The following is a 27,756-nucleotide window of genomic DNA, read 5'->3' as shown; positions in this document are numbered from 1 at the left end:
TGAATGTACTAAATGCCACTGAATTGTTCACCCAAAAATGGTTACGTTTCTATCATGTGAATTTGCCTCAATAAAAACAATTTTTTAAGATATCACACACCCCTTGGAAATACCTGGGATGGTGTATGATACAGGCACTAGAGGATTATGAAAAACCACGGGACACGTCAGGACTTTACTACCTCTCCATGCCAATACACCCAATGACCACTGATGTGTCTTTCTATGCCTTTAGGTTCTTTCTAATGCACTGTGGTCAGAGCCCTAAGAATAGAACGCTAGAACTCTCCAGTAAATAGGCTCCTTTCCAGGTTTCTGTTTAGGTGTTTATATCAAGAGGCAAGCAGCTGTTCATTTGGAGGCTCCACCAAGGAAGCAGATCTGCTGGGGAACCCAGACGAGAATAAAGACTCTCTTTTCTGGGAAAGAAGATCCATCTTTGCTGAGGAGGCCATCTTCAAGGGATCCACATGGAAAAGGAAGGGAGAGGAGAGGCAGGGAGCCCAACGGCACTGTCCCCGTCAAAAGCCTTGTCACCTACCGTTCTCCGTCCCCCAGACAACACTGCATGTGAACCATTTTTCCAAATATAAGGGAGAAAGAACAAAGGAATCACAAGTACTCATATACTAGTAGGAAAAGCCAAGGTTAGGAAAAAGGGCTCTTGACTTCTAAACTCCCACGGGCTCTTCTTGAAGACAGACAGATATCATATGATATCGCTTGTATGTGGAATCTAAAAAAGGGTACAAATGGGGGCTTCCCTGGTGGCGCAGTGGTTGAGAGTCCGCCTGCCGATGCAGGGGACACGGGTTCGTGCCCCGGTCCGGGAAGATCCCACATGCCGCGGAGCGGCTGGGCCCATGAGCCATGGCCGCTGAGCCTGTGCGTCCGGAGCCTGTGCTCCGCAACAGGAGAGACCACAGCAGTGAGAGGCCCGCGTACCGCAAAAAAAAAAAAAAAAAAAAAAAAGGGTACAAATGAACTTATCTACAAAACAGAAATCGAGTTACAGGTGTAGAAAACAAACTTATGGTTAGCAGGGGTAAGGGGGGGAGGGATAAATTGGGAGGTTGGGATTGGGATTGACATATACACACTACTATATATAAAATAAATAACTAATAAGGACCTACTGTATAGCACAGGAAACACTACTCAATACTCTGAAATGGCCTATATGGGAAAAGAACCTAAAAAGGAGTGGATAGGGCTTCCCTGGTGGTGCAGTGGTTAAGAGTCTGCCTTTTAATGCAGGGGACACGGGTTCGAGCCCTGGTCTGGGAGGATCCCACATGCCGCGGAGCAACTGGGCCCGTGAGCCACAACTACTGAGCCTGCACGTCTGGAGCCCGTGCTCCGTAACAGGAGAGGCTGCAATAGTGAGAGGCCCGTGCACCGCGATGAAGAGTGGCCCCTGCTTGCCACAACTAGAGAAAGCCCTTGCACAGAAACGAAGACCCAACACAGCAAAAATAAAATAAATAAATTAATAAATTCCTACCCCCAACATCTTAAAAAAAAAAAGGATGGATATGTGTATATGTATAACTGATTCACTTTGCTGTGCACCTGAAACTAACACAACGTTGTAAATCAACTATACTCCCATAAAAATTTTTTTTTAAAGTCCTCTTCCAAGCGTACAAAACATCTCAAGGGTTCACTGAAGGTGAAGGAAGCAAGGAAACCTCACATAAGGGATTATTTTAAAGATGTCAGCATCATTTTTTAACACTCTAAAGGCTGAACAAAATAATAACAAATTTTTCCTTAGGAAACAAAAAGAGTGATTTCCCTTTCAGTCAGTAGAGCCCCAAATCCCCAGCCCACCCCATCCTACCCTCTATTTATAAAAGAAAAACATAATATTAAATTTACTTCTCTCCAGCTGAGAGTTTATTTTAAACCTCACAGAAATGCTAATATTATTTCTCGTTTCTCTGTCTCTCTTATTATTTCTCTCATTATCAAGCTTTTCTACGGAAATAAAAGAATTCCCTTTTGCACAACCAAAAAACCAATGACCAATTTTAAAGAGTGAAAATGAAGACAGAAGACCACAAAAATTCCTGGTCAGATAAAAGGGATTGTTCTCAAGGGAAAAAGTGTTAAATATATGACATGAAATTAAAGCATAAGGGAATCTGCATTTTGTTGAATATTAAGATGAGTCTTTTTCTGCCCAAGCCTGGATGGAGAACACTTCTTGAAATCAGCACGTTATATCATCAAGAACTTCTAAGAAATACTCTATTATCCAATAATGGCCATTAAAATTAACTTGGTGATTTTAACAAAATACTAAGAAACCCATGCCAACTATTAAAGGGGAAGCGTGCTGAGCGGTTCTTTTAAAAAAATAAATGAAGCATCTTAATGCTTGCAGTGTTTCAGCTTCAAAAAACTCAAGACAAATAACAAGTATTTAAATATGATTTAGAAAATCTATGCTAGCCCTTCTTAAGATAGACATAAACTGGGGCTATGTTTAATTATACATTCTAAAAAGGCAATAGGATCAGTCCTATCGACATAAATCTTGGCCAAAACGGAATTCTTTAAAAGCAAACTCCTGGTTCAAATTGGGTAATTCTCAAAATATTGTACAATGTAGTACTGGTATCAAACATTAGAATTCTAATGAAAATTTACTGACCACCCCATGGATGAGTTTGGCTAAATAAAAACCAAAAATTATAAGCTTCTAAAGGGCAAAACAATGACTATAAGCAGAGTCAAAAGAAAAAAGATAAATAGGGAAAAAATATTAATAGGACAAAGGACTAATTTTCTCACTAACAATGTGCTATGGCAGATCAATTTTTTTTTTTTTTTACCACACCAGGCAGCATGCAGGATCTTAGGTCCCCAACTGGGGATCAAACCCATGCCCCCCCTGCACTGGGAGCACAGAGTCTTAACCACTGAAACCCCAGGGAGGTCCCACAGCAGATCAGTTTAAAAAATGAACAACCCAAAAGAAAATTAGGCAAAAATAAGAATAGGCAATTCATTAAAAAATGTTCTCCTTCATTTATAATTTTTAAAATGCAAAGAGAACCACTGAGATACCATGTTTTGCCTATCAGTTAACACACAAAAATAAAATCTGAGATACCAGTATTAACAAAAATGTGGGTGAACAGGCCTTCTCAAGTGCTGTTAGCAAATAAGCAAAGCTGCTCAATCTGTTTGGATGGCAATTTAGCAATATTTACTAGAATGTTTAACGTATGCAACTTTTGACATACATATATATACACATATGTCATTGCATATAATTATATACATACATATATAGTCATTGCAACATCATTTATAATGGAAAAATGGAAATAGTGTATTTCAGTAAAGACTGGATACATAAATATTCACATAATGGAATACTATTCAGCCATCAAAAAGAACAAGTTTGCTTTCTGTTTTAAGGTATAGTAAGATGTTCATAGTAGATTAAGAAAAAATTTGCAAAACAGTATGCACAAGATGATTTCGTCTTTATATAAAATAGGTGCATGGATATGAGTATTTACATATGCTTCACATATGTTTATATGTACAGAGAGGAAAACGTAAAGAAAGCTACACACCAAAATGTGAACAATGACCACTGCAGAGGCATGAGATTAGCAGAAGAGGGGGAGAAAGGGTAAGGTAAGTTTACCAGTAGGCCTTATTCACTATATTTTTATAGGTTTTTAATGTCCTAACGCAGTTTGATGGTTGCCCTTAAAAGGGCCCAAGAAGATGTAAAACTATGAGCTAAATTATTATCTTAAATGCAAGCTAATAAAATTTGCCTTGTGTAATTATTTGGCAAGAATTTAAATTGCCATTGAGAAGCCCGTTAGAGCAAAGCTGGTAATCAGAGCAGGGATTAGTTAGGCTTTTTGGGTAAGGTTGCCAGATTTAGCAAATTAAACATAAAGAACTTCCAGTTAAATTTGAATTTCAGAAAAACAATGTGCAATATTTGGGACACAGAAAACAAAATTCATTTTTTATCTGAAATTCAAATTTAACTGAGCATCCTGTATTTTAGCTGGCACTCCTATTTGGGGGCTACTTCACGGTCCCAGGCTGGCTCTTGGTACATGCTTTCATCCCTGCCCAGAAGTTTCTCGTGTATTTAGCTAGCTTCTTCTTCCTCTGTGCTAGTAGTTATTTTTTTGGTGGAAGACTTCTTCAAGAATCTCATGAAACTTGTGAGCCATTCCCCAGGAGAACAAATATGTACAAAAGGTGGCATCTCAGGACATCCCTGGTGGCGCAGTGGTTAAGAATCCGCCTGCCAATGCAGGGAACACGGGTTCAAGCCCTGGTCCGGGAACAGATCCCACATGCTGAGGAGCAACTAAGCCCGTGTGCCACAACTACTGCGCCTGTGCTCTAAAGCCCACGAGCCACAACTACTGAGCCCACATGCCACAACTACTGAAGCCCGCGTGCCTAGTGCCTGCGCTCCACAACAAGAGAAGCCACCGCAATGAGAAGCCCGCGCACCACAATGAAGAACAGCCCCTGCTCGCCGCAACTAGAGAAAGCCCGCATGCAGCAACGAAGACCCAACGTAGCCAAAAATAAATAAATAAATTTATTTAAAAAAAAAAAAAAAGTTGGCATCTCAGGACATCTGTATACTCTTGAAACCACCTGTAGATTCCAGGTTAAGAACCCTAATTTCTATCTAGATGTGACGTGCTATCCTGATTCTTGGAATTCCATGTCATCTCAACAAATTTAAAGGACTCACACAACCTGATTTCAAGACTTACTCTAAAACTACAGTAATCTAGGTCATATGGAATTGGTGAAAGGATAGATATATAAAGTCAATGGAATGGAATAAAATAGACCCACATATGTATAGCTGAACAATTTTCAACAAAGGTGCCAAGATAATTCAGTGGAGATGGACAATCTTGTCAACAAATATTTCTGGAACAACTGGATATCCATGTGCCAAAAAAATGAATAAAAACTACTCATACACTGCCCCACATACAAATACAAATATTATCTCTGAATGGGTCAAAGACTTAAACGTAACACCTAAAACAATACAATTCCAGAAGAAAATACAGGAGAAATTTTTTGCGACCTTGGATTAAGCAAAGATTTCTTACAGAGGACGCAAAAAAGCACAAACCATGAAAGAAAAAGTGGATAAATTAGACTTCACCAGTATTAAAAACCTGCCCTTCAAAAGACACTGTCAAGAAAATAAAAAGACAAGCCACAGTTTGGGAGAAAATGTTTGCAAGTCACATACGGAATAAAGGATGTGCATCCAAAATCTAGAAAGAACTCTCATAACTCATTTGAACCAAACACTTCATCAAAAAAAAAAAAAGGTATGGATGGCCAATAGCACAAAAAAAAATGCTCAGTATCATCTATTGTTACGAAAATGCAAACTAACACTGCAATGTGATGCCACTATACACCTATTACAATAGCTAAAATCTAAATCACCAACGATACCAAAAACTGACAAGGATGCAAGCAACTGGAACTCTCATTTAATGCTGACTGGGATGCAAAATGACATAGTAATCCTGGGAAACAGCTTGGCAACTTCTTATAACGTTTAACATGCACTTACGCATGACCCAGCAATCCCACTCCTAGGTACTTACTAAAGAGAAATGAAAACATGTACACTTAAAGACCTGTACGTGAACGTTTTACTCATAATCAGCAAAAACTGGAAACCACCCAAATGTCATGAATCGGTGAAAGGATAAATGAAATTGCAGTATATCCATACAATGGAATACTACTCGGCAATAAAAAGAAATTACTGATGCATGCAACCTCAGAAGCATTACACTAATAGAAGCAGCACACATGTTGTGTGGTTTAATTTATATGATATTCCGGAAACTGCAAAACTGAAATCAGACCAGCAGAGGCCAGGGGCTGGGCCTGGGGAGAGGGTTTACTACAAAGGGGCATGAGGAAATTTATGGAGGTGATGAGCTATTCTATATCCTAATTGTGGTGACAGTTACACAACTATATTCCAAAAATCATAGAACTGAAGGCTTAAAGGGGTGAATTTTACTGTATATAAATTATACCTTAATTTTTGAAAGAGACTGAAAATCCTTTGTGTAAGGAGTAATCAGGAAGGTCAGTTTGAAGTTAGAGAGTTTGGTTTTCTTTTCATATTTTCTAGATAAAATGTTCCCTTTCTTGGGTAATATACTGAAGATATACTTAACGTTTTTCCCATTCTAATACATTTCACTTCGCTTAAAAATTAAGGATGGGATTTTGCTCCAAATAACATATTTTGGAAATCTGACCTGAACACTGTCAGAAACTGTCAATCACCCTTACTGGGCTGTCCTTCCACTGGGCGGATATCAGTCCATTTACTACAGACTCTGGGGTTCTGATTTCCCATGGAAAAGAGGGACTAGATCCTTTTCATCTCAGGTAATCACTTCCACCACAAAATGCCTTCCCTAAAGGAGTTTCAATCTGCCTCTGAAACCCAAAAGTAATTACAAATGCTCCCTTAAATTAATTACAAGCAGCAGATAATTGTCAGCATTGGAATTCTAAAGGACGTGCCAGCTTTCAGGAGCCCTTAGCAAAAGATAGCAGACATTTCTCTTTCCAAGTGCCTTTCCTTTAAGTACACTTATTTCATTGCACAAATCCTCACTCTTTTCCAAAAGCCCTATGTCATTTCTCTCTCTTAAGAAAGAAAAACCTTAACATTACACAAACCCAAAGCATCCCTGCAGAAACTAAAACTGCCAGAACTGGCACCGCTACCAATTTTTCCTCTGGTTCCCCTCCAGCACTCACTTTGAAAGTCACAAACAAGGAGCAGTTTGAGGCAAATGCAGTGTAATAATAGCAAAAACATTATACTTGAAGCCACAACGCTGGGGCCCAGCTCTCCAATGCTGTCACCGAGCTGTATGACCCCAGGTAAGATTCCTTAGCCATGAAATGGAGAGAGGTATCCACTTTTACAGAAATAGCAGTTCGTATGCACAGAGGGCCAACTCTGTGCCAGGGGGATTACGAGCTACTCTGTTCGTCCTTCCAAACATCCTATGAATGAATGAGGAATTGAGGTTAAGAAAGCTAATAAGCTCCTAAGAAGCAAGAAGGATAAACAATAACAAAAAGTTTGCAAATATAAGTAGACATTTCTGCATAATAATAATATTACAATTGTTGAATTTGTGTTTTATAAAATAGGTCATGATTAAATTTTGAACAATTAAAAAAAAGCGGGGGGGCTTCCTTGGTGGCACAGTGGTTAAGAATCCGCCTGCCAATGCAGGGGACACGGGTTCAAGCCCTGGTCCGGGAAGATCCCACACGCCGTGGAGCAACTAAGCCCGTGCACCACAACTACTGAGCCCGCATACCACAACCACTGAAGCTGACGCACCACAACTACTGAAGCCCATGGGCCTAGGGCCCGTGCTCCGCAACAAGAGAAGCCACCGCAATGAGAAGCCCGCGCACCGCAATGAAGAGCAGCCCCTGCTCGCCACAACTAGAGGAAGCTTGCGTGAAGCAACAAAGATCCAATGCAGCCAAAAATAAACAGAAGTAAAAAAAAATAAAAGGTAATAAGCTTGTAGTGACCGAGGGCGGATTCTAAACCTCTAAATTCACACCCCAAACCCCTACAGCTGGTGTTTCCTTTCCCTACCACACACGCCTCCCTGGAAGTAAACTAACTTCAGTGTCCAAACATATTAAACAAGGTCTGATGTACAATGAAAAGTTAAAGTCTGCCCAGGATGACTCTCGAGATCGAAGGCAAGGGCTCTGTTTATCCATTGGTATATCTCCCACTGCATCCAGCCTTAGTGGCTGGCCCTAGAGCCTGGCTATAGACACCCCTGGAGAAGAAAGGACAGAGGGAGGATAAGGGAAGGGGAAGGGGGACCAGCCTTTATTTAGCTCAGTCAAATAAAAACGGAAGAATAAATTCTTTCCACCAACGTTTACGGAAACATTCAGCCAACCTCTTCCTTTGTCACGGGCCAGATAAATATTTTCAGCTTTACAATCCATAGTCTGTTGCAACTGCTCCACTCTGCTGGTGGAGCCCACCAGCAGATAAGACTTAAATGAATGGGCGTGGCTGTGTTCCATAAAGCCTGATTGACACTGGAATTTGAATTTCATATCATTTTCATGCGTCCCAAACTCTGATTCTTATTTTGATTTGTTTCCAACCATTTTAAAATGTTAAAACCATTCTTGGCTGGTTGCCTGTCTGCTGTCCGGTGCCTGATGCTCCTGTAATCCTGAACCTTACAGCCCTGTCAGGGGTCCTGCTCTGCCCTCACTCACCCTGGGGAGCAGGGAGGGGTGACTTAGAGAAGCCCCTCCTCTTTTTTTTTTTTTTAGCGGTACGCAGACCTCTCACTGCTGTGGCCTCTCCCGTTGCCAAGCACAGGCTCCGGACGCGCAAGCTCAGCGGCCATGGCTCACGGGCCCAGCCACTCCGCGACATGTGGGATCTTCCCGGACCGGGGCACGAACCCGCGTCCCCTGCATCGGCAGGCGGACTCTCAACCACTGCGCCACCAGGGAAGCCCAGCCCCTCCTCTTAAAGACAACTGCACTAAGACTCACAGTGTGAGTGTTGACCGAAGACAGGTCAGTGTTCAAATGGAGCAATGAATGATTCCATAAAAGGCTAGGTGGCCAGCGCATGCTCAGTCCACATTGTTCTCTTACTGTTTTTGACACCCACCTGGTAAGGGGGGTACAGAGGAGGAACTAACAGAAGTGAATGCTGTAGGGAGTCAGCAGCAAAATCCCAGTTTTCTAGCATCTGATACATCACAACCAAAGAAATGAATCTCCACTGGTGGAATTTTAGTCTCTTTGGAAAACGGGTAAGAAAGAAAGTTTTTTTTTTTTGGTCCAAGGGAAAAACATGAAATAAACAAGAGTCCTCTTACAGATACGCACAATGGATACCTTTTAGTAGGTGTCTCCTCTTGGCCAGTCACTGGACTAGATACTTTTCTAAGCCACAAAAACCTTCAAGGTTGGCATCAGGGTCCCATTTTCACAGATGAGGAAACCACACTGCAGAAAAACTAATTACTTCCCCGAGGACACTCAGAGTCCACCCTAGGTCTGATTCCCACATCTGGACTCAACACTGCATCACATACCACCTTCGTGGAGACGTCAAGTCCACTTTGAGATGCAAAATCTTTGCCATTGGAGGAAAGTGTGGGCCAGAAATTCCAGGCTCTGGATGCTCTTGGATGAGAAGGGCCAAGAGCAGGTGGGACTGTATTCTTTTTCTCTGCCACAGGCCACATGTTGGGAAGGCTGTCAGGGGAGATGACCAGAGTCTAGCGGGGGCTTCCCTACCCTGGTCCTACAGTAGAATTACTTGGAGGACATTTAAAAATCACAGGTGCCCAGGCCCCACCAATTAAGTCAGAACTTGGGGGATGTGGGACAGTGGGACGCAGGCACTCATTTTTGTTAAAGCTCCTGGGGGACTCTACAGGCAGCCAGGGTTCAGCACCAGTGTAGGTGAAGGAGGAAGGAGGAAACATAAAGAAATTCTATCCACAAACTTTACTGTGCTGTTGGACTTTCTGTCTGGGGGGCAAGGTTCTATAGTCCCTGCCTCTGGGCTGGGCAGCGCTGACCACAGCTGCCTCCTGGATCGGTAAGAAGATCTGAAAATCCAGCTCAGCCATTCGGTTTTCTGACTCAAATACCCTTCGGCCTCAGATAGGTTTTCTTTCCTGTCTGATGCCTGAAATGAGGGCATAAACAAAAGCATTTTGGATGGTACCGTGTCACATGAGAAGCTTAAGCAAAGAAGCTGAAGACAGAAATGTGTTTTTGTCAGGTGGCCAAACTGAGAAAAATGATGTTTCCTAAGAATTCATCAGATAAACCAAATAAGAAAATCACTCCATTTTCATGATACCAAGGAAAACAACTGTTTCTTTCCTTTATTAAAAGTGTTCAGAGGATTTTGATGAGCTTCATTCATTTATTTCAAAAGAAAACAAAGTCACTGAGAATCTTCTGAGAAACTATTTCAGAATAAAAAGAACTATACATTTATCAAAATTTCAGTACAATGAATTTTTTTCATTTTTAAAACTGATCTCGTAGCATAACTCATCCTAGTAGGGAGAAAAAGCTGAGTCTGTTCATTGAAGGAAAACAATCACAGGCACTGAATAGACTGGTGTAATCATATTTTATATGAGAAACAGATAATCCTTTTCCTAGTGGTATACCTTGTATTTGTGCAACATTTTACTTTTTTTCAAAACGTTTTACATTCATTCTCCCATCCTCCTTTATCGAAAAAAATTTCACAATGTCCCATTTATTAATTGCATCTTTTCTAAAAAGAAACTAAGACAAGCATTCTAGTCCATTTTGGAGATATGAACACTGAAGTCCAGGGATGTTCGATTGCTCTCCCAAGGTCACAAAAAGTTAGTAGAAAAGCCAGAGAAAGAAGCAACATCTCTTGACAGCTAATATAGGAGATTTTGCACATATCACAATGTGAGTCTGTGTGGGTGTGCGTGTGTGTGCATATGTGCAAAAAGTCCAGCAGAGAAGGCTGAAGCTGTGCAAAGAGCTAGAATTCTTTGTTGTTGTTTGTTAGCAAACTTCAGTCAAAATGGATTCATCTGAAGCAGAACCATTGTTTCAAGTCCCATGTTAAATCAAAGAGAGGGTTATAGAATCAGCTTAGTGGGTAAAACTACATAAAAAGCAGCTACACAAGCCCCTGTTTCCTCCAAGTGCAGAAACTGACACATTTTCATTCTAATCCCAAAGGATAAGATTCCTAGAGAACATAACATGAAGAAACAAACAGGTGTCTGACTGCTTGAATATTTGGCAAAGAATTAATTCATTAAAAGAGCTGGATTAAAACAAAATAATACAAATAATACAAATTTAAATAATCTCTACCTTGGATGGAAGGCCCAATGGAAGGGAGGAGTTCCTGTACCACTCACCCGAAAAGAAAAATTGGTCCAGCAGCTGCCACCTCTGATACCTGCCTGCTTCCCCAAATGAAACAGAAAGGCAAGAACAGCAGCCTCAATGTTTTTTAATTTGAAGTTTTTTCAAACCCATCAGAAATACTTATGTTTCTTTTATGTAGTGTCCATATGCTTGTCATCATGGTAAAAATAACTTCAGCCAGGACCTACAATTCTAACTCTGAGTGAAGGTCTTGCTTGGTGGGTAGCATAAGGGGAATTTGCTGTGTCTTTATCAGGCTTTTCACTCCAGCTGGGCACAGCCATCAACCTGTGTTTCAGAGCAAAACCAGGTGTTTTAAAGCAAACCCAGCCTCAGAAATCACTCCATCCCTTTTTTACTGCTAAGACTCAAAGAGGTTAGAGCGCTAATTTAAGGTCACACAGCTAAAAATAACAGGGCCAGGACTGGACTTTCATCTCCACACCGTTCGGACTCTACAGCTCTACATCAAGCCAGCTAATGGGTTCAACTCCCACACTGACTTAACAGGGTGACCTTGGGCCTCTCATTTAACTTTTCTGCACTTCATCTAAATAATGGGCATGGTTACAGCACCCAGCTCATAGGACACCATAAGGATTGGAGAGCTATATCTGTAAAGCCTCTGAAACATTGCTGGCACGTGGCAAGTGCTTGAGAAAAGAGTTAGCAATCACCATCATCATCACAGTCATCACTGTCATCATGTCTCTGTAGGTTAGATTTCCATATACATTTTTATTTTTTTCACATCTTTATTGGAGTATAATTGCTTTACAATGGTGTGTTAATTTCTGCTTTATAACAAAGTGAATCAGCTATACATATACATATGTCCCCATATCGCTTCCCTCTTGCATATACATTTTTAGAATCCACTGAATGCTCATGATTTAATAGGTCTAAGTATGTTAGAGGACTTAGAAAAGATGTATCTTAAGCATGAACAGGGGCTTGCACGGTTTGATCCTCCCACCAGCACCAAAGGAAAGAACACCTAGGCTTTCTAATCATTTTGCCTCCATGTGGGCAGAAGGGGAAGAGGGACAGGTGTGGCTTGAAAGCTGTCAGCAGTCAAACATCAAACAACAGAATCAGACTCTTTATCACCAACCTTGTGAGGCAGATCCCATCCTCGAAGATGGGAACCTGAGACTCGGTTTAGATCACCTGTCACAGCAGGTTCAAGGGCAGCAGCTCAGCTTCAAATGCACACATCCTCCTTCACACCACACAGTTCCCAGATTCTGTGAGTTCCTATCGCTGGGTGATACCAGAAGCACCGCCTGGACCCAGGGGCTTGCCCAAACACCAGCCAGCTGACCACACAAAAGCTGAAGACAGCCTTAATCCATTTTAATCCCAACTAGTGGTTCATGGTTTTCTTAATTTTAAACACATACTGAAAAAAGGAGGAGGAGGGAGTGGGAAGGAGAAGAGGAAGGAAGGAAGGAAGGAAGGAAGGGAGGGAGGGAGGGAGGGAGGGAGGGAGGAAGGGGGAAGGGGAGGGGAAGGGGAGGGGGAGGGGAGGGGGGATGGGAGGGGAGGGGGAGGGGGAGGGGAGGGGGAGGGGAGGGGAGGGGGAGGGAGGAAGGGGAAGGAGGAGGGAGGAAGGGGAGGAGGAGGGAGGGAGGACTTCAGAGTTAGGTTCCAATGTTTTCATTGCTAACATCATTGTCTTTGTAGTTGGGGGAGGGGTGACACTTGCTGTCTACAGAATTCTCTTCACGTACAGGTAAAATTCCATTTTCAATTTACCCAGCAAGCATGTGATTCTGTTTCAGCAAGCACACTGTCTGCAACGGCTAACATCCATTTCCCTTATCTGTAACTGAGTATGTGTAAGGGGTTTTTCCCCCTCTGTTTAACTTCTCTATTGAGATTGCCTTTTTCTCCCCACAGAAAATGAGAGTCTCAAGTGTTAATGCAAGAACATGAAAGATTAAATTAAAGTGATCAGGACTCAATTTCTTATGGGTTTACAAGGCTCTGAATCATCTCAGTTTAAGTTCTTCTGGGTAACCAAGCCAGAACCAGATCAGGTTCCAAATTTGCTCAGCTTTCCTGTTAGAATTAGTTACGCCAGCTCTCTTCAACTCGGAACTCCCAACCTAGTATTGCTTCTCCTCAGGTGGGCAGCATTCAGAGAGCTAAGACTGCCTCAGAAGGACCTAGAAGCCCGAATCTGTTTTGAACTAGTTGGTTCTGCAATATTTGTGTATTAGTTCATGACTCATTTCTGAATGAATACATTATATATCAAAACACTACTTAAGACAAAAAAAAAATTTACGCTTCTCTGAGTCACCTCTAGGAAGCAATAAAGAGGTCTTCCCCTTTCCTGAAGATTTCTTCTATTTTTAGAATCACCAAAAAAAAAAGTCTCAGAGTTGGGTTAAATCCCCAATGTCCAGTCTTTCTTCCCATTTACTTAAACTGATGTGCACTCTAACCTACCTTCTCCTGTCCATGTCTACTACACTCTGAATTCAAATTGACTGTTTCTTTCAAGGACAGATTTCAGACATGTAAATATGAGAGTGGTTTGATAGGAGCATTCAGGCAACTCACTTCTCCAGTAAAAGTCATATAGATCATCAGTCAACAGGGGAGATTAGTGAGCAAGATTCTGTCCTAATGGTTCGTGCGGCTCCAGCAGGCATCTCCCCAAAGAGTCCTCATTCCCCAGATGTACTCCGCGGGGTCGTAGCGCGCTCTCATCATTACCCTACTCCTAATCGTCAGCATCATCTCCCTTGAGGGAATTAAAGCTTATTGGAACCAATTAACAAAGAAGAGCACAACGTTGAAAAGATAGATTCAGCTTGATAATTTGCTACTACTGAGGAAAAACAGATTCTAGGAAATAGCAAAAATTGTCAAGGTCAAGTTTCTCAATCCCATTTAACTATATTAAAAAATACTGGCCTCTTACCCAAAGAAATAAAAGTGCATTTGAGCGTTTTCAAAGTAACTCTTGGGGCATTTAATCAAATTTATATGAAACAAACTCCTCCACTCCATATGTAAGAAAGAAAGCATCTGATCCCTTATACGTTCCACATTCACTTGGTTGAATTTAATAATTTCAGATAAATCCATCACTTGCCCTGCCCTGGAATAGAGACTTGGGGATTTTCTACCTGCACACACTGTGTGCCGAGTCGCCTACTGAAAATGTTGGTGTTAATAGGTTAGTAGGTTTCACCGAGCTTTTAACAAACTTGTAAGCCAGCCTTGTTTATTATCTGCCAAATTCTCTTGGAAATCCCAAATCCACGGTTAGCAGCTGGCCATCTCCCATCCCTCGCATGGCCCCACGCTTCCTTGAAGCTTCCCGGTGCCCAGCTCACTCCCTGGCTGCCTACCCCAAACATGCGCCTCCAGGAGCGTCCGGCAGGGAAGGCGACACAACAAGCCCAACTCGCAACGTCCCCTCCAATGCTTCCTGCTGCTCCAACACTCCTCCTAAGCTCAGAAAGGGCTGGTCGCAGGCCGCGGGGAGGCAGCTGACCGCTCGGCCTCCGGCGGCTTTGTTAGAGACCTCAAGGGGGTTGGAAAGGAAGGAAAATGCCCGACCCCTGGGCACGGAGCCCGCCACTCCCTGCCGCCCATACGGCTCACCCTCGACACACGCAGGATCCGGCGGGACAAGGAACAGGGGCCACCTGGACATGAACCCCGCCAGGGACGCTTGGAGCTGGTCCCTCTGCGTTGCCAGAACGGGTACCAAGACCCGGCTCTAGCGGAGTGTGGCTCGGCCCGGGCCGAGATGGGCGCGCCACTTGGCGGCTAATGGTCGTGCCAGGAGTACCAGAGCTAGCTAGCTAGGGTGGCTGCCAGGCCATGGAGCGGCGCGCTCCGAGAACCCCGGGCCGGCACGGCCGGAGTACCAGGGTGGGCAGAGAAGCGACACTTGCAAGGTCGGCCAGGGGTCCGCGTCCACGTGGGCCGAGAGGCCAGATCCATTCCCTTCCCGAAGGAGGAAAAGCTCCTGTCAGGCACCCTGGAGCTCCGCACCGGGTAGCGCGCAGTGGCCGGCGGGGAGAGGCTGCGGGTCCCCGGCCCGCGCCCGCCGCCGAGCCCGCCGCCGCGCCCGCCGCGTCCACTCACCTGGCAGTTGGCGCCAGAGATCCCGGCGGGACAGGTGCAGCTGTAGCCGAGGTCGCCGGCGGCGTCCGGGGACTGCGGGCCGGGCGCGGGGCGCGGGGTGCACACACCCCCGTTCCGGCAGGGCTGTGCGCCGCATGGCCCCGACACGGACAAGGACGCGGCAGGGACCGGGCTGGCCAGACAGCCGCTGCGGGGCCCCGCGCCGAGCAGCAGCAGCAGCAGCAGCAGGGCGGGCGCGGGCAGCAGCTGCGCACCGGGCGCCGGGGCGCGGCGGGGCAGCATGGCCGACGGAGCGGGCGCGGGAGCGGGAGCCGGGACTGAGGCGCGGCGGCGGCCCTGGCGGCGGGAGCGGCGGTGCTGGCGTCGAGAACTGCTCCGCGGCGCCGGGCGCTTCCTGCAGCTGCGGGATCCGCGGTTCCCGGGGCAACGGCGGGCGGGGCTTATGGGCGGGGCAAGCGGGGGCGGGGCTCCGGGCGTGCGTGGGAGGAGAGGGTCGTGAGGACCCTTCCCCCGCAGGGAATTGAGTCACGGGGAGCAGAATGGCCGTCCGGGGCCCCCAGCCCAGAGGGGTGCGGTCAGAGTCGTGGGTGTGTCCAAAAGAACCTCGAGAGGTCAGTGGTGGCGGCGCGGCCCCGGCGGGGAGCTAAGGCGAGGCTCGGGAAGGAAAGGGGGTGGAGGAGGTCAACGCAGGCGCGGGGAGGACTTTACGGGGCCTCCAGGTGCAGAGCAGCGCTGCGCCCGCCAAGGGCCGGACAGGGGCGGGCGGGGGCGCCGCGCCCGACTGGCAGGAACCGCCCTCGGCCTCTTGGCGCAGAATCTGCGAGACCGCAGGGGGCCCGGCCTTACTTCATTCCCCGGGGCTGCTCCCCCAGCTTTCACCACTTCCCCAGCACACACGGCCCTCCCCGCGCAGCCTCCAAACCCGGGCGCCCAGACACCCGCAGAGGAGCGGGACTGGCTAAGAAGTGACCTTGCGTCTGCGCAGCGCGCCCCGGGGCCCTTGTCCTTGGTGCTGACCGAGAGCTTCCCCTCTCGCGGGCCCTTCCCGGAGGGCGGAACCGGCCGCGCCGCTCAGAGGTGTCTGACTGTGGCGCGCGAGAGCTGAAAGAGGCCTCGGGATCAGAGTGTCTAACCCTGTCGCTGAACAGAGGAGGAAACTGAGGCCCAGACAGGCTGGACTGGACCCCAGTGGGTCACTTGACTGCCAGCCCAGAACGCTGTCAGTTTTCTGAAAGAGCAGTTCAGAAAAGCAGATTCGAGAAGGCACTGCTCGCGTTTACTATCGAGCTCTTCGTAGTTTGACAGCCAAGGAGGTCAGGCGCTGCTGAGAAAACGCAGCCCACCTCGTCCCACCCCCTCCCCGACCTTTCACAACCTCTGCTGTGTATAGGCTCCCAGGAACTGGTCACCCTGTCTTCAGGGTGGCCACGTGAGAAAAGAAAATGGGACCCTCTTGGATTAACAGTTTGGCAAATTTTCTAGGGCGCACAAATGTAGTTTTGTAAAAGCTAGGCAAATAAGAAAGTAGAGACTGCACATGAACCCAGCATGGAGGTGCCACAGACGAGCAGCCAGGGGCTGATAGAAAGTCTCCAGTGCAGACAGGAGCCAAACTGCACAGCCTCTCCCAGTCTCGCTCAGACACAGGAGCAAGTGTCAGGCGTTTGTGCTTTAGGAGATGCCTAAAATCCATGTGGCCATCACAAGAAATCACTGAAACCCAGACAGATCTGCATGCAGCGGGGAAATTCATACCTCCAAGCGGACCCAAACAGTTATGACATTTCCCTCACACCTGCTGTCTTCTAGCCCAGAACTCCTCTTTTTAAAAAATCTTAATTTTGTGCCACACCAGCACCCTCTGCTGGTACTTGTCTCATCAATCAGGTGTTTCTTCCACTTTCTGTGCCCCTGGAGTGTGCATTTTCCTGAAACTAACTTTTCTTACCTTAAATCCTGGAATAATGGACTAGGGCTGCTCATGCCTTTCCATCAACACACACGCAACAAATGAAGCAACATGAAGTGTAAGAAAGGTTGTGGGCTAATTAAAATCACACTTCTGTTTACTATATTTTTGCCTAACCACCTCCCTTGTGGGTGAATTTCATATCACTTTGAAATACGGAAGAACTAACAGTGGTTTTATTTTTTGGATGCTGATTTCTGAATTTTCCAGCTAATATTGAACTTTTAAAAATATATATATTCTCGGGCTTCCCTGGTGGCGCAGTGGTTGGGAGTCCGCCTGCCGATGCAGGGGACACGGGTTCGTGCCCCGGTCCGGGAAGATCCCACATGCCGCGGAGCGGCTGGGCCCGTGGACCATGGCCGCTGAGCCTGCGCGTCCGGAGCCTGTGCTCCGCAACGGGAGAGGCCACAACAGTGAGAGGCCCGCGTACCACAAAAAAAAAGGCATATTATGAAAGAGACAATTCAAGACCATTTTTCTCCAAGCTAAAAAGGAAGACTAAATCTCCCAGCCCCCTTGGTTATAAGAGGAGCTATGTGATTAGTTCTGAACAATTGGACATGGCATTATGTGCCCTGGCTTCAAAACGTCCACACAGTAAATACCATGCAAGTGTTCACTATTATTATTGCTGTTATCACTCTCGGAGAAGTGGGTCTTTTCTTTGGTTCTGAAGGTTGATTTGGTACTTGGCTGACAGTTTCCAACCATCTGCAAGACCTCCAAATACCTAAGCAAAGAGTCCAACTAATATATTATCATGTCTTATTAACCGAAGTTATTAAAATAATGTTGGCTCTATGTTTAAATGAAAACTAAAAATTCAATTATCCAGACCTTTGGTTCATATTATTCCAAACTTACAGAACATCAAATCTTCCCCCTAACCCACCTTATTTCCTTTTTTGATAGAGACCCTACTTTAATAAATCAAGGGCAAAATACCCAAATAATGTGTCTTTGCTGTGATTTCAGCAAAGACTGTTATAGAATTTCTCATGATTCCCCTTATGGAGAAAGTGGACTTGAAACCGTTGAACAACTGTAGTCTGAATGTACTAGTCAGTGAATCACTACCAGGCTAGAGGAAATTTTTAGCGAAATGCCATAGACTCTCAAAATGTGGCAGCTAATACAATTCATACCAGAATCAAGATATAAAAATATTTCAACCAGTTAAAATGCTGAGCTAAAATAAAGAAAATGGAATATTAATGAACAACTGTGTGTTTGGCCTTAACTGCTATTTGCCAGTATTTCTACCTCTACTCCTTCCAAGAACTTCTTTGTAGGATTGTACTTTCCTGCCCTCTTGAAGTTAGGTGTAATCACATGACCTGTCTTGGCCAATGAAATATACGGGGCAATAGCATGCACCACTTCTAGACTGAAGCCTTTAAAATTCAGTGCTTGAATTGAAGCCTTTAAAGACTGAAGCCTTTAAAATTCAGTGCATGGTCACTCACGTGACCATGGTGATCATCAAGATTCCAAAAGGTGGAGCCGGTGTCCCTGAGGGAGGGCAGTGTGGTGAAGCAATGGGAACCTGCAATGGGCATGTGGTGTAAGACATAAACCATTGTCGTTTTAAGCCACTGAGCCCCAGCGGTGTTAAAAAATGCCAGACCACATACAAGAAAGTGGCAAGGCAGGACTGACTGTTCCCAGTGAGCCATGCAGCTTGACCTGCTATCTCACGTGTGCTATTCCTGCGAGATAGAAGGCTGGGTCCAATTCGGGATTCCAGGGCCTCTGAATGTGATGGAACAGAGACATTTTAAGAAACAATTTGGCTCATTTTTTTCATGGATGTACTCCAGAGTTATAACTCAACTGCAGCATACTTTAGATGTTACAAAAATGTTACAAACCAATGCAAACACAACTGTGTTTATGTTTTGCTTTTTTGTCACAACAGGAGAAAAACATCTTCCCAGGCCAGCCCAGGTTCGTGGGCAGCCACTTGGGAAGCCCTGAGCTCAGGGAGAGTAACATTCCTTCTAATAATGAGGTTCCTATGCTCTGTGACCTCCAGAGCATCCTGTGGGAATGCCAGCCTGATACACGGTGTGATGATCCATAGACTAAGAATCTCATCTTTAGAAAAAAACACAAAAGTTACCTGGTATCACCTCCCAAAATTTGAACTAAGATCCAAACAGGAACACTACATGGGGTGATATACCACCTTCAGCTCACCTGGAGTTCCACAGGTGCTAACATACAGGCATAGCACCTTTCATTGCACTTCAATTTTCTGTGCTCCCCAGATACCGCGTTTTTTACAAATTGAAGATTTGCAGCAACCCTGCTTCAAGCAAGTCTGTTGGCACCATTTTTCCAACAGCGTTTGCTCACTTCCTGTCTGTGTCACATTTTGGTAATTCTCGCGATATTTCAAACTTTTTCATTATTGTTATATTTGTTACGGTGATGTGTGATCAATGATCTTTGATGTGACTACCATGACTCACCAAAAGCTCAGATAATGGTTAGCATTTTTTAGCAATAAAGTAATTATTGGTATGGACTTTTTTTTAGCCGTAACGCTATTTCACACAATAGCAAAGTGCAAACATAACCTTTATATGCACTGGGAAACCAAAAAATTCCTGTGTCTTGCTTTATTGTGGTAGTCTGGAATGGACCCACAGTAGCTCAGAGCTGTGTCCATGTGCATCTATCAATGATTTAGCACCCACCTTCTCCCCCAGAGCACCTAAGCTTTCTGCAGTCATTGGCAAGCTGGACTGTTCGCCATTCTCTGCACCCAGAGTTGCCTGTAGACGGTGACATCATCACTACTCACTCTTCCCACATTCAGTTACCCTCTAAGGTTATAAGGGAACATTCTTTTTTTTTTTTTTTTTTTTTTTTAGCAGTACGCAGGCCTCTCACTGTTGTGGCCTTTCCCGTTGCAAAGCACAGGCTCCGGACGCGCAGGCTCAGTGGCCATGGCTCACGGGCCTAGCCGCCCCGCGGCATGTGGGATCTTCCCAGACCGGGGCACGAACCCGTGTCCCCTGCATCGGCAGGCGGACTCTCAACCACTGCACCACCAGGGAAGCCCAAGGGAACATTCTTGCCCCCTGCAAAGGGTGGGTCTGGATGCCAGATTGAAGCTGGAGTCAGCTTGAAAGAAAAACTCAGCCACACGACCCAGACAGGGAACACATTGCCTGGCGAAAATGTTCTGCCATAGAGAACGGCACCAAACTGCCTACTCAGACCAGAACAGTTGTATCAGGACCCATGATGTTGTTGGGCAAATTAGACTCTGACCTTCAGATGCCATGTGATATGGAGACAGAAATACCTGTGTTGGAGGCGGTCATCCAGGGGACGGGACCGCAGGTTGACCTGTGCGTCGAACCCAGGCAATCAGAGGCTCCTCACCCCCTCCCGTCCTTGGAATGTACCCTCCACCCACCCCCACAGGGAGCTGTTTCAAGGACGGAGACTTGAGAGAAGAAGGTGTTGCTGAGACCATCTGGACTGAACACGTGACTAAACCTAGTTCAGGCCTCTGTATCAACTTTTAAGATTCTGGTGATAGATACAGGGATCTGCTTTGTCTTGCAGTGCCCAAGATGCGCCTCATATATGAGCTCCTCACTTATTAACGCTGCCACCCACCAGTGTGGAGTGGTCTGCCTCGCTTCTCCGTCTTGCCTTGCCCTCTGTGTTATATGGCCAGTTTCAGATTTCACCCAGGAAGTCGCTGAGACTTTGAGCCAACACCGTACTTTATAAAGATCTTGGGAGAATTCAATGGGATGATAGTGGTGTTGAGTAGAGTATGTACTGGGCGTTAATATTAGTGTATTTTACATATTATCTCATTTAATCCTAATGCCAGCACCATGAGGTAGAAACTAGGATTTGTGCCCAATTTTAAAAGGACAAAATTGAGCTGCAGTGAGGTTAAGTAAAAGGACCTCTGCCCAGGGATGCAGTACATGGTGGGTCCCAACTGGCACCAACTCTTCGATGTGGTCCTGTCCAGGCGCAAGCCTTTCAGAAAACTTGATGAGAAGGGCTCACTGCATTGGGACCAGGAAAAAAGGGAAAAAAAAAAGGTCTAAGGTCACCCAGCAGGTAGAGTGGCCGGGAGTCTGGAGGAAGAGTCCGCACTTAGAAGCAGCACTCTGCATCTGCTATATGGATCTCCTGCAATGCAGGGCTGATACTTGGTAGATGCTGCAATACATGTGTATATATATATATATATACACATATATATATATGTATGTGTATAATGCACGTATGATGTATGCATCATATCTATATGTCTATGATGTATGTTTCATATATGATATTTGATGTGTATTATGTGGGGGGGGATGTGTCCTGTGTCTATGATACATACTGTGTGTATACATACTGTGTGTATCACGTATATGTATGAGTGAATATATGGTTTGATGCACAGTGACCGCTGGACTTTGGTTTATTGTTGACGGAGGCTCTTGAAGGTTTAGTTCTGTTGCTCACTTGCATTCCTTGTAAGGTGCACTACTGCTCCTGACTTGTGGAATTACAGGATGTGAAAATGGGATGGGACTTTGACAATCTTTTCTGAAGAGGAGGATGAAGCATTGAGAAAACAAACCACTGCTCCAGGCTGGGCAGCAGCAGAACCTGAATGAGACCCCAGTCCTCTGAATTCCACAGTTTATGCTCTTTCAGTAAGGCTCATACTGCCTTTCCTCCGCTCCCAGTGTTTCCTACATAAGAGGCAATCAAATCAAAAGGCAGTGTAAAAATGTAAATACCAAGTCCATGGGAGTTTTAAGTGCCTTTGAAGAATCTTCACGAAGAATAAATATGATTTGCATACGTTCCAGTCACAAGTACCAGAACTACTATCTTATTCCTTTAATTAGTAGCATCCTTTTTGTAATTCGTCATTTAAGCGTTTTAGCATATATATCCAGATTATTTTACTCTGAATTATCCTTGAACAATTCCTAAATACTGTGTTTAAGATATGTTCACATTTACTTTCTTCCCTGTACACTTGCCCTCATTTGAATTAAACTGCTATTCTAGCAGCTGTTTAAACAGTTTTAATTTCTTTTACATTATTACTCTAATATTGATTTGATCTAGGTCAAGTTAAATGAGAAGTCTTGAATAAAAAGACAGCAAGGAAGCATATCTTCCCTCTATAAATATTTCATAAAGCACTTCAACTATCACCAAATGGAAATCAGATCTTTTCACGAAAACTCCTGAGAACATGAGAACTATGTTAAACACAATAATTGTTTTCGGTTCCAACTTTTTGTTATTGAGAGAAATGTACCATACTGGAATACAGGACTGTTTTCAAGAAGGAATCCACATCCACTGGCTTGAAAATAAGGAGGTTCAATTCAAGACCTCCCCTTTGCTCCTGAATTCACTCCGCAACCTTGAAATAGAACACCATGAAATAGCTCTAGTGCATTCCCCAGTGGCAATGGAATTGCCCACATTGGCTTTGCTGACATAAAAAAAATTTCCTGCTTTTATTTCCGTATGGAAGATGTTTTTCTTAATGACTTAAACAAATTAGGAGTTTATTCTCCCACATGAAAGGAGTCTGGACATTGTCAATCCAGAGCTAATAAGAGTTCGCCTGATGACCCACATAAGTATCAGCAGAGAAACTTCCTATGTCCACTGCAAATGCAGCTAGAAATATCCAAGCTGGATTATTGCTAACTCTGCCTGGGGTGGGTCTGTTGTTTTCTCCACCTATTACCCCTCCTTCTTTTGGTAACTGGGTCCCAATTTTGCTTTGGGGGAACCAACCCTATCCAACTCTGAGTTCATGTACTTCAAGTGAAATTGACCCCAATAAAACATAGAGGAAAATCTTCTTGACAGTGGTCTTGGCAATGATTTCTTGGATATAACACTAAAAGCACAGGCAACAGAAGAAAAAATAGACACGTAGGTCTATGTCAAATGGAAAGGCTTCCGCACAGCAAGGGAAACAATCAACAAAATGAAAAGGGAACCTATGGAATGGGAGAAAATATTTGCAAGCCATATATCTGATAAAGGGTTAATGTTCAAACTATATAAGGAACCTCTGCAACTCAATAACAACAATGATAACAACAAAAAATCCAAATAACCCAATTTAAAAATGGGCAGTGGTATTGAATAAATGCAGTTCTCAAAGAAGACACACAGATGGCCAGAAGGATATGAAAAGGTGCTCTACATCACTAATCACTAGGGAATGTCACATCAAAACCACAGTGAGATATCACATCACACCTGTTAGGATGTTTATTATAAAAAAAATAGTAAGTGTTGGCGAGGATGTAGAGAAAAGGGAGCCCTAGAAACAAATCGGTATGGTCACTGTGGAAAACAGTACGATGGTCCTCAAAAACTTAAAAATGGAACTACTGTATAATCCAGCAACTCCCCTCTTTTGGGTATATATCCAAATGCATTGAAATCAGGATCTCAAAGAGATACCTGAATTCCCTGTGATCAAGGTAGCATTATTCACAATATCCAAGACATAGAAGCAACCTAAATGTCCATCAACAGATGAATGGATAAAGGAAATGTGTGTATATATATATACACACACACTGGAATATTATACAGCCTTAAAAAAAGAAGGAAATCCTGTCATGTGCTGCAATATATATGAACATGGGGGACATTATGCAAAGTGAAATAAGCCAGACACAGGAGGACAAATACTGCATGATACCACTTATATAAGGAATCTAAAATAGTCAAACTCATAGAAGAAAAGAGTGGAATGCTGGCTGCCGGGGACTGAGGGGAGGAGGAAAAGGGGAGGTATTAGTCAAAGAGTACAAAGTTTCAATTATGCAAGATGAATAAGTCCTAGAGATCTACTGTACAGCATGGAGCCTATAGTTAACAAGTCTATATTGTATACTTAAAAATTTCCTGAGAGTAGCTCTTATGTTAAGTGTTCTTATCAATAATAATAATAAGAGGACAGGAGGAAACTGTTAGAGGTGATAGATATGTTTATGGCATAGATTGTGGTGATGGTTTCACAGATATATACTTATCTCCAAACTCATCAAGTTGTGTACATTAAACATGTACAGCTTTTTGTATGTAAATCATACCTCAATAAAGTGGTTTAATAAATCAATAAATAAGAAATTGACCCCACCCCCAGATCCAAGAGTGGTCATGTGATCTAGGCCTGAGCAGTCCCCTGGTAACAGAGATCAACCCGTAGCTGAGCATATGATCCCAGTCCCATCTTGTTGTTTTTAATAAAGTATATAAACCACTGACACTAGGACTCAACAAAGGTAGCAGACACATCCAAAAAGAAATTGACGTAAAGATCCTTAAAACTCAGCAAAATAATCCAGCAAATGATTTAAAAATTAATATATAGTGACCATGTGGGGTTTATTCCCCAAATAAAAGCATGGTTACATATCATAACATCTATTCACCTATATTAATAGATTTAAGAAGGAAAAATCCTATGACCTTCATAAATGCTGAAAAGGCATTTGATAAAATTCAACATAAATTCTTGCTAAAACTCTTAATAAAACGAGAAAAACTGGGCACTTTCTTATAATACAATGTATCTATCTCCACCCGAAAGTCAGCACCATGATTAATGAGGGATTACTAGACGTGACCTCATTAAAGATGAAAATGAGACAACACACACCATCACCATTATCGTCTGATATTCTTCTTGAGGTATTAGGCCAAGCAAGTATTACAGATATAAAATTGGAAAGGAGGAAAAGCTATCATTCTATGCAGACAATATGGTTACATGCCTAGAGAACCCAACTGGAATTATATTACAGACAACAAGAGAATTCCATATAATGTCTGGGTACAAAATAAATATATAGAATCAAAACCCTTCATATCTACAAATGACAAGGAGCTAATAGATATAGAAATGGGGAATTCACATTTACATTAGAAACAAACAAACAAACGAAAACTTAGTAATAAACATAACAAAAATGTGAAATACCTGTTGAAGAAAACATTAAAGTATCACTGAAGAACACGAAATAGCCTTGAGCAAATATGAAGGCATATCACGCACTTGGGTAGGAAGACTTAACTTCATAAAATAGACATGCCCCTAAACTAACCTGTAAATTTAACACGATACGTTAGTTCACCAAGGAGATTTTAGACAATGGAATTAGACAAGCTGTTTTCAAAGTTCACAGGAAAAATAAACAATCTAGGAGAGTCAGGAAACTTCTGAACAAGAAGGCAACAAGGTGAGATTAACTTGACTAACAAAACCTAAAACAAAATTACAATAATTTAAAAAGTGTGGTCCATTGAATGCATGGAAAACTTTATGAAGCAGACTAGGGATTCCAGAGATAGAACTAAATATTTTTGAGAATTCAGTATATGCTATGAGCTGGATGAATTGCTCAATACATAGTATTGAAAAACCTGAGTCACCACATGGAAAAATAATAGTATTGAATAGATAACTCACAAGTTACACCTAAATAAACTCCAAATGGACCCAAAATTTAAATGTAACCAAAAATTAAGCCCCAAAACAATAAGACAAAAAAGAAGAAACCAAGGCAGAGTATTTTTATGATCTTGGGAGTATGACACATATCCAGAAGCCATTTGAAAAAAAGACCAAAACATTCGTCAACATAAAATTACAAAATTTCACACGGCAAAAATCACCATATGCAAAGCAAAAACACTGAGAAAAACATTTGCAACTTTTATCTAAATCAAAGGACTAATTATCACCAGTTAAAAAGTACCTCCTAAAATATATTCTACAGGACACTGGTTCCTTTGAATATTGGCAGACTGGTTGGATAAATACAAGTGATCATTTTTATTTCACACAGCAGGAATGTGCATTTATCATTTTAATAGATATTGTCAGATTGCCCTCCTTATAGAAATTCTGCCAGTTGACAGTACCACCAGAAATGTGTAAGATTCCCTGTTTTCCTCTCCGTCATAAGATTCCATCAAATTTTTTGATCTTTGGAAGTCTAACAGGTGAAAAAAATATCTCAGTTTTCAAATATATTTCTCTTCCTGAGTCAAGCTGAGCATCTTTTCATATACTTCAGAAACGTATGTTTTCTCTTCTGTAGACTGATTATTGTGAGAATCAGGGCCATCCACCCTTATACACAGCTTGGACCTGAGCTGAAACTATCTTACCCACACACACGTGCGTCCTACAATCTGCAGTGCAGACTCTACAGACTTCACTATTCCCTTGTCTTCCCTGGCATCACTATTCCAGGACATGCCTTTCCAGGCAAATAACTTGATTATCTGGCATCACTATTCCAGGACATGCCTTTCCAGGCAAATAACTTGATTATCCATTACAGAAACTTCTCCAAAGACCCATCCATTCTTTAATTAAAACCACCAACAGTTCAAGCCCTAAAACTTTCCCTCAAAATACTCGCCTTGCTGTTTCCACCTATTCACATCCTGGTGTAGCACAAGTCTTACCCAGTCCTCGTTAAGCCCCTGCAGACTTGCCTTAAACCAAACTTCAGATTCCCTGCAGAATCCAGCTTTGCCTTTCCCCTTCTGATATATTGCCAACAGTCTGCAACGCAATAAACTCAGTCTCGGAGCCACTACCTGTTCTGCTGTGTTACGAGTTTTTTCCGTATTTGTAGGAGCTGGTTCATGAAACTGAAGCAAACCCAACCCAGCTGCCGGAACGTGAGCAAGAGGGAGCTACCGAAAACCAGGGCGGTGGGGCTACGACATGGAGCTTGGATTTGTTTTTTCTTCCAGTGGGGAAGCCAGGGAACTATACGATTGAATTAGCATCGTAAGATCAGTGTGGCTCCAGTGTGGATGGAGGGACTGCCAAGGAGAGCAGACGGGGGAAGCGACGGTGAGTAGCTTCAACTAGGGGGCGGTGCTGGAGGTGGGAAGAAGTGGACAGTTTGGGATGTACTGGGGCCGTAGAAGCAACAATGGATGCACTGGCCACGGGGTATGATTTAGAGAGAGGAGTCAAAGACGACCCCCAGATATGGGTGCTGAACAGCTGGGTGAATGGAGTTGCCACTTCCTGGGCTGAGGAGTCGGGGCGAGCAGTAGGGGGGTGTTTGTGATGGAAGCAGAGAAATAGATGCTTCAGTGGGGCCACCTTCACAGGCAGCGCTGAGTGACAGGTGACAGAATTGAGCTAAATAAGGGCAAAGACTGATTCAAGAGGGATGGAAGTGATGCTAAAGATTGACTTCAATCTCATATCCTGTACATGAAGCGTTTTGTTATCTACATCTAATTATTTTATCAGTAAAGATAAATTTGACACCCGAATTGCTATTTTAAACCCAGAAAATCATTTTATTTTATTTGGTACCTGTAGTACTTTCCTATCACACATTTCCAAAAATAGCGCCAGGGTTTGGACTCCTGTCCTTACCGGGCAAGTCTCGTACTCCTACCGAAGGGACAGTGTGTCCCTTCACGTATTTGTTAGAAATCTTTTCAAAGACACTAATGAACTAAGAGGATGCTGATTTTAAAACAAAGAAAGAAAGAAAGAAAGAAATCTAGAAAGTGTTAGGCTTAACTGTTCTCCGAGTAAAATCAGCAACTCAGAAGAAAGATTGTGCACGTTCTGTTTT

The 27,756-nt window shown here is 43.6% G+C and overlaps 1 protein-coding gene and 1 long non-coding RNA gene across 3 annotated transcripts in view; one reads left to right on the top strand and one right to left on the bottom strand.

Moving 5' to 3' along the window:
- DNER (delta/notch like EGF repeat containing) overlaps window positions 1-15,435 on the bottom strand; it is a 324,264-nt gene extending 308,829 nt beyond the window's left edge. The window contains exon 1 of one of the 2 annotated variants that reach the window (XM_067740313.1): window positions 15,139-15,435. In XM_067740313.1, coding sequence (XP_067596414.1) covers window positions 15,139-15,420 — 282 coding nt within the window. In that variant the 5' untranslated portion in view covers window positions 15,421-15,435. Of the gene's footprint in view, window positions 1-14,393; window positions 14,537-15,138 lie in introns of those variants that run through there. The other variant, XM_067740314.1, reaches the window with a different exon arrangement.
- Window positions 15,436-15,654: 219 nt separating this feature from the next.
- LOC137226128 (uncharacterized) overlaps window positions 15,655-27,756 on the top strand; it is a 33,501-nt gene continuing 21,399 nt past the window's right edge. The window contains exons 1-2 of the long non-coding RNA XR_010944191.1: window positions 15,655-15,749; window positions 26,788-27,011. This is a non-coding gene — a long non-coding RNA (uncharacterized lncRNA). The remainder of the gene's footprint in view (window positions 15,750-26,787; window positions 27,012-27,756) is intronic.

The sequence above is a fragment of the Pseudorca crassidens genome, chromosome 6 (assembly GCF_039906515.1).
Source record: "Pseudorca crassidens isolate mPseCra1 chromosome 6, mPseCra1.hap1, whole genome shotgun sequence".
NCBI classification, from domain to species: domain Eukaryota; kingdom Metazoa; phylum Chordata; class Mammalia; order Artiodactyla; family Delphinidae; genus Pseudorca; species Pseudorca crassidens.
Note: the sequence above shows the minus strand (reverse complement) of the source record. Positions and strands in the feature narration are given on the sequence as shown.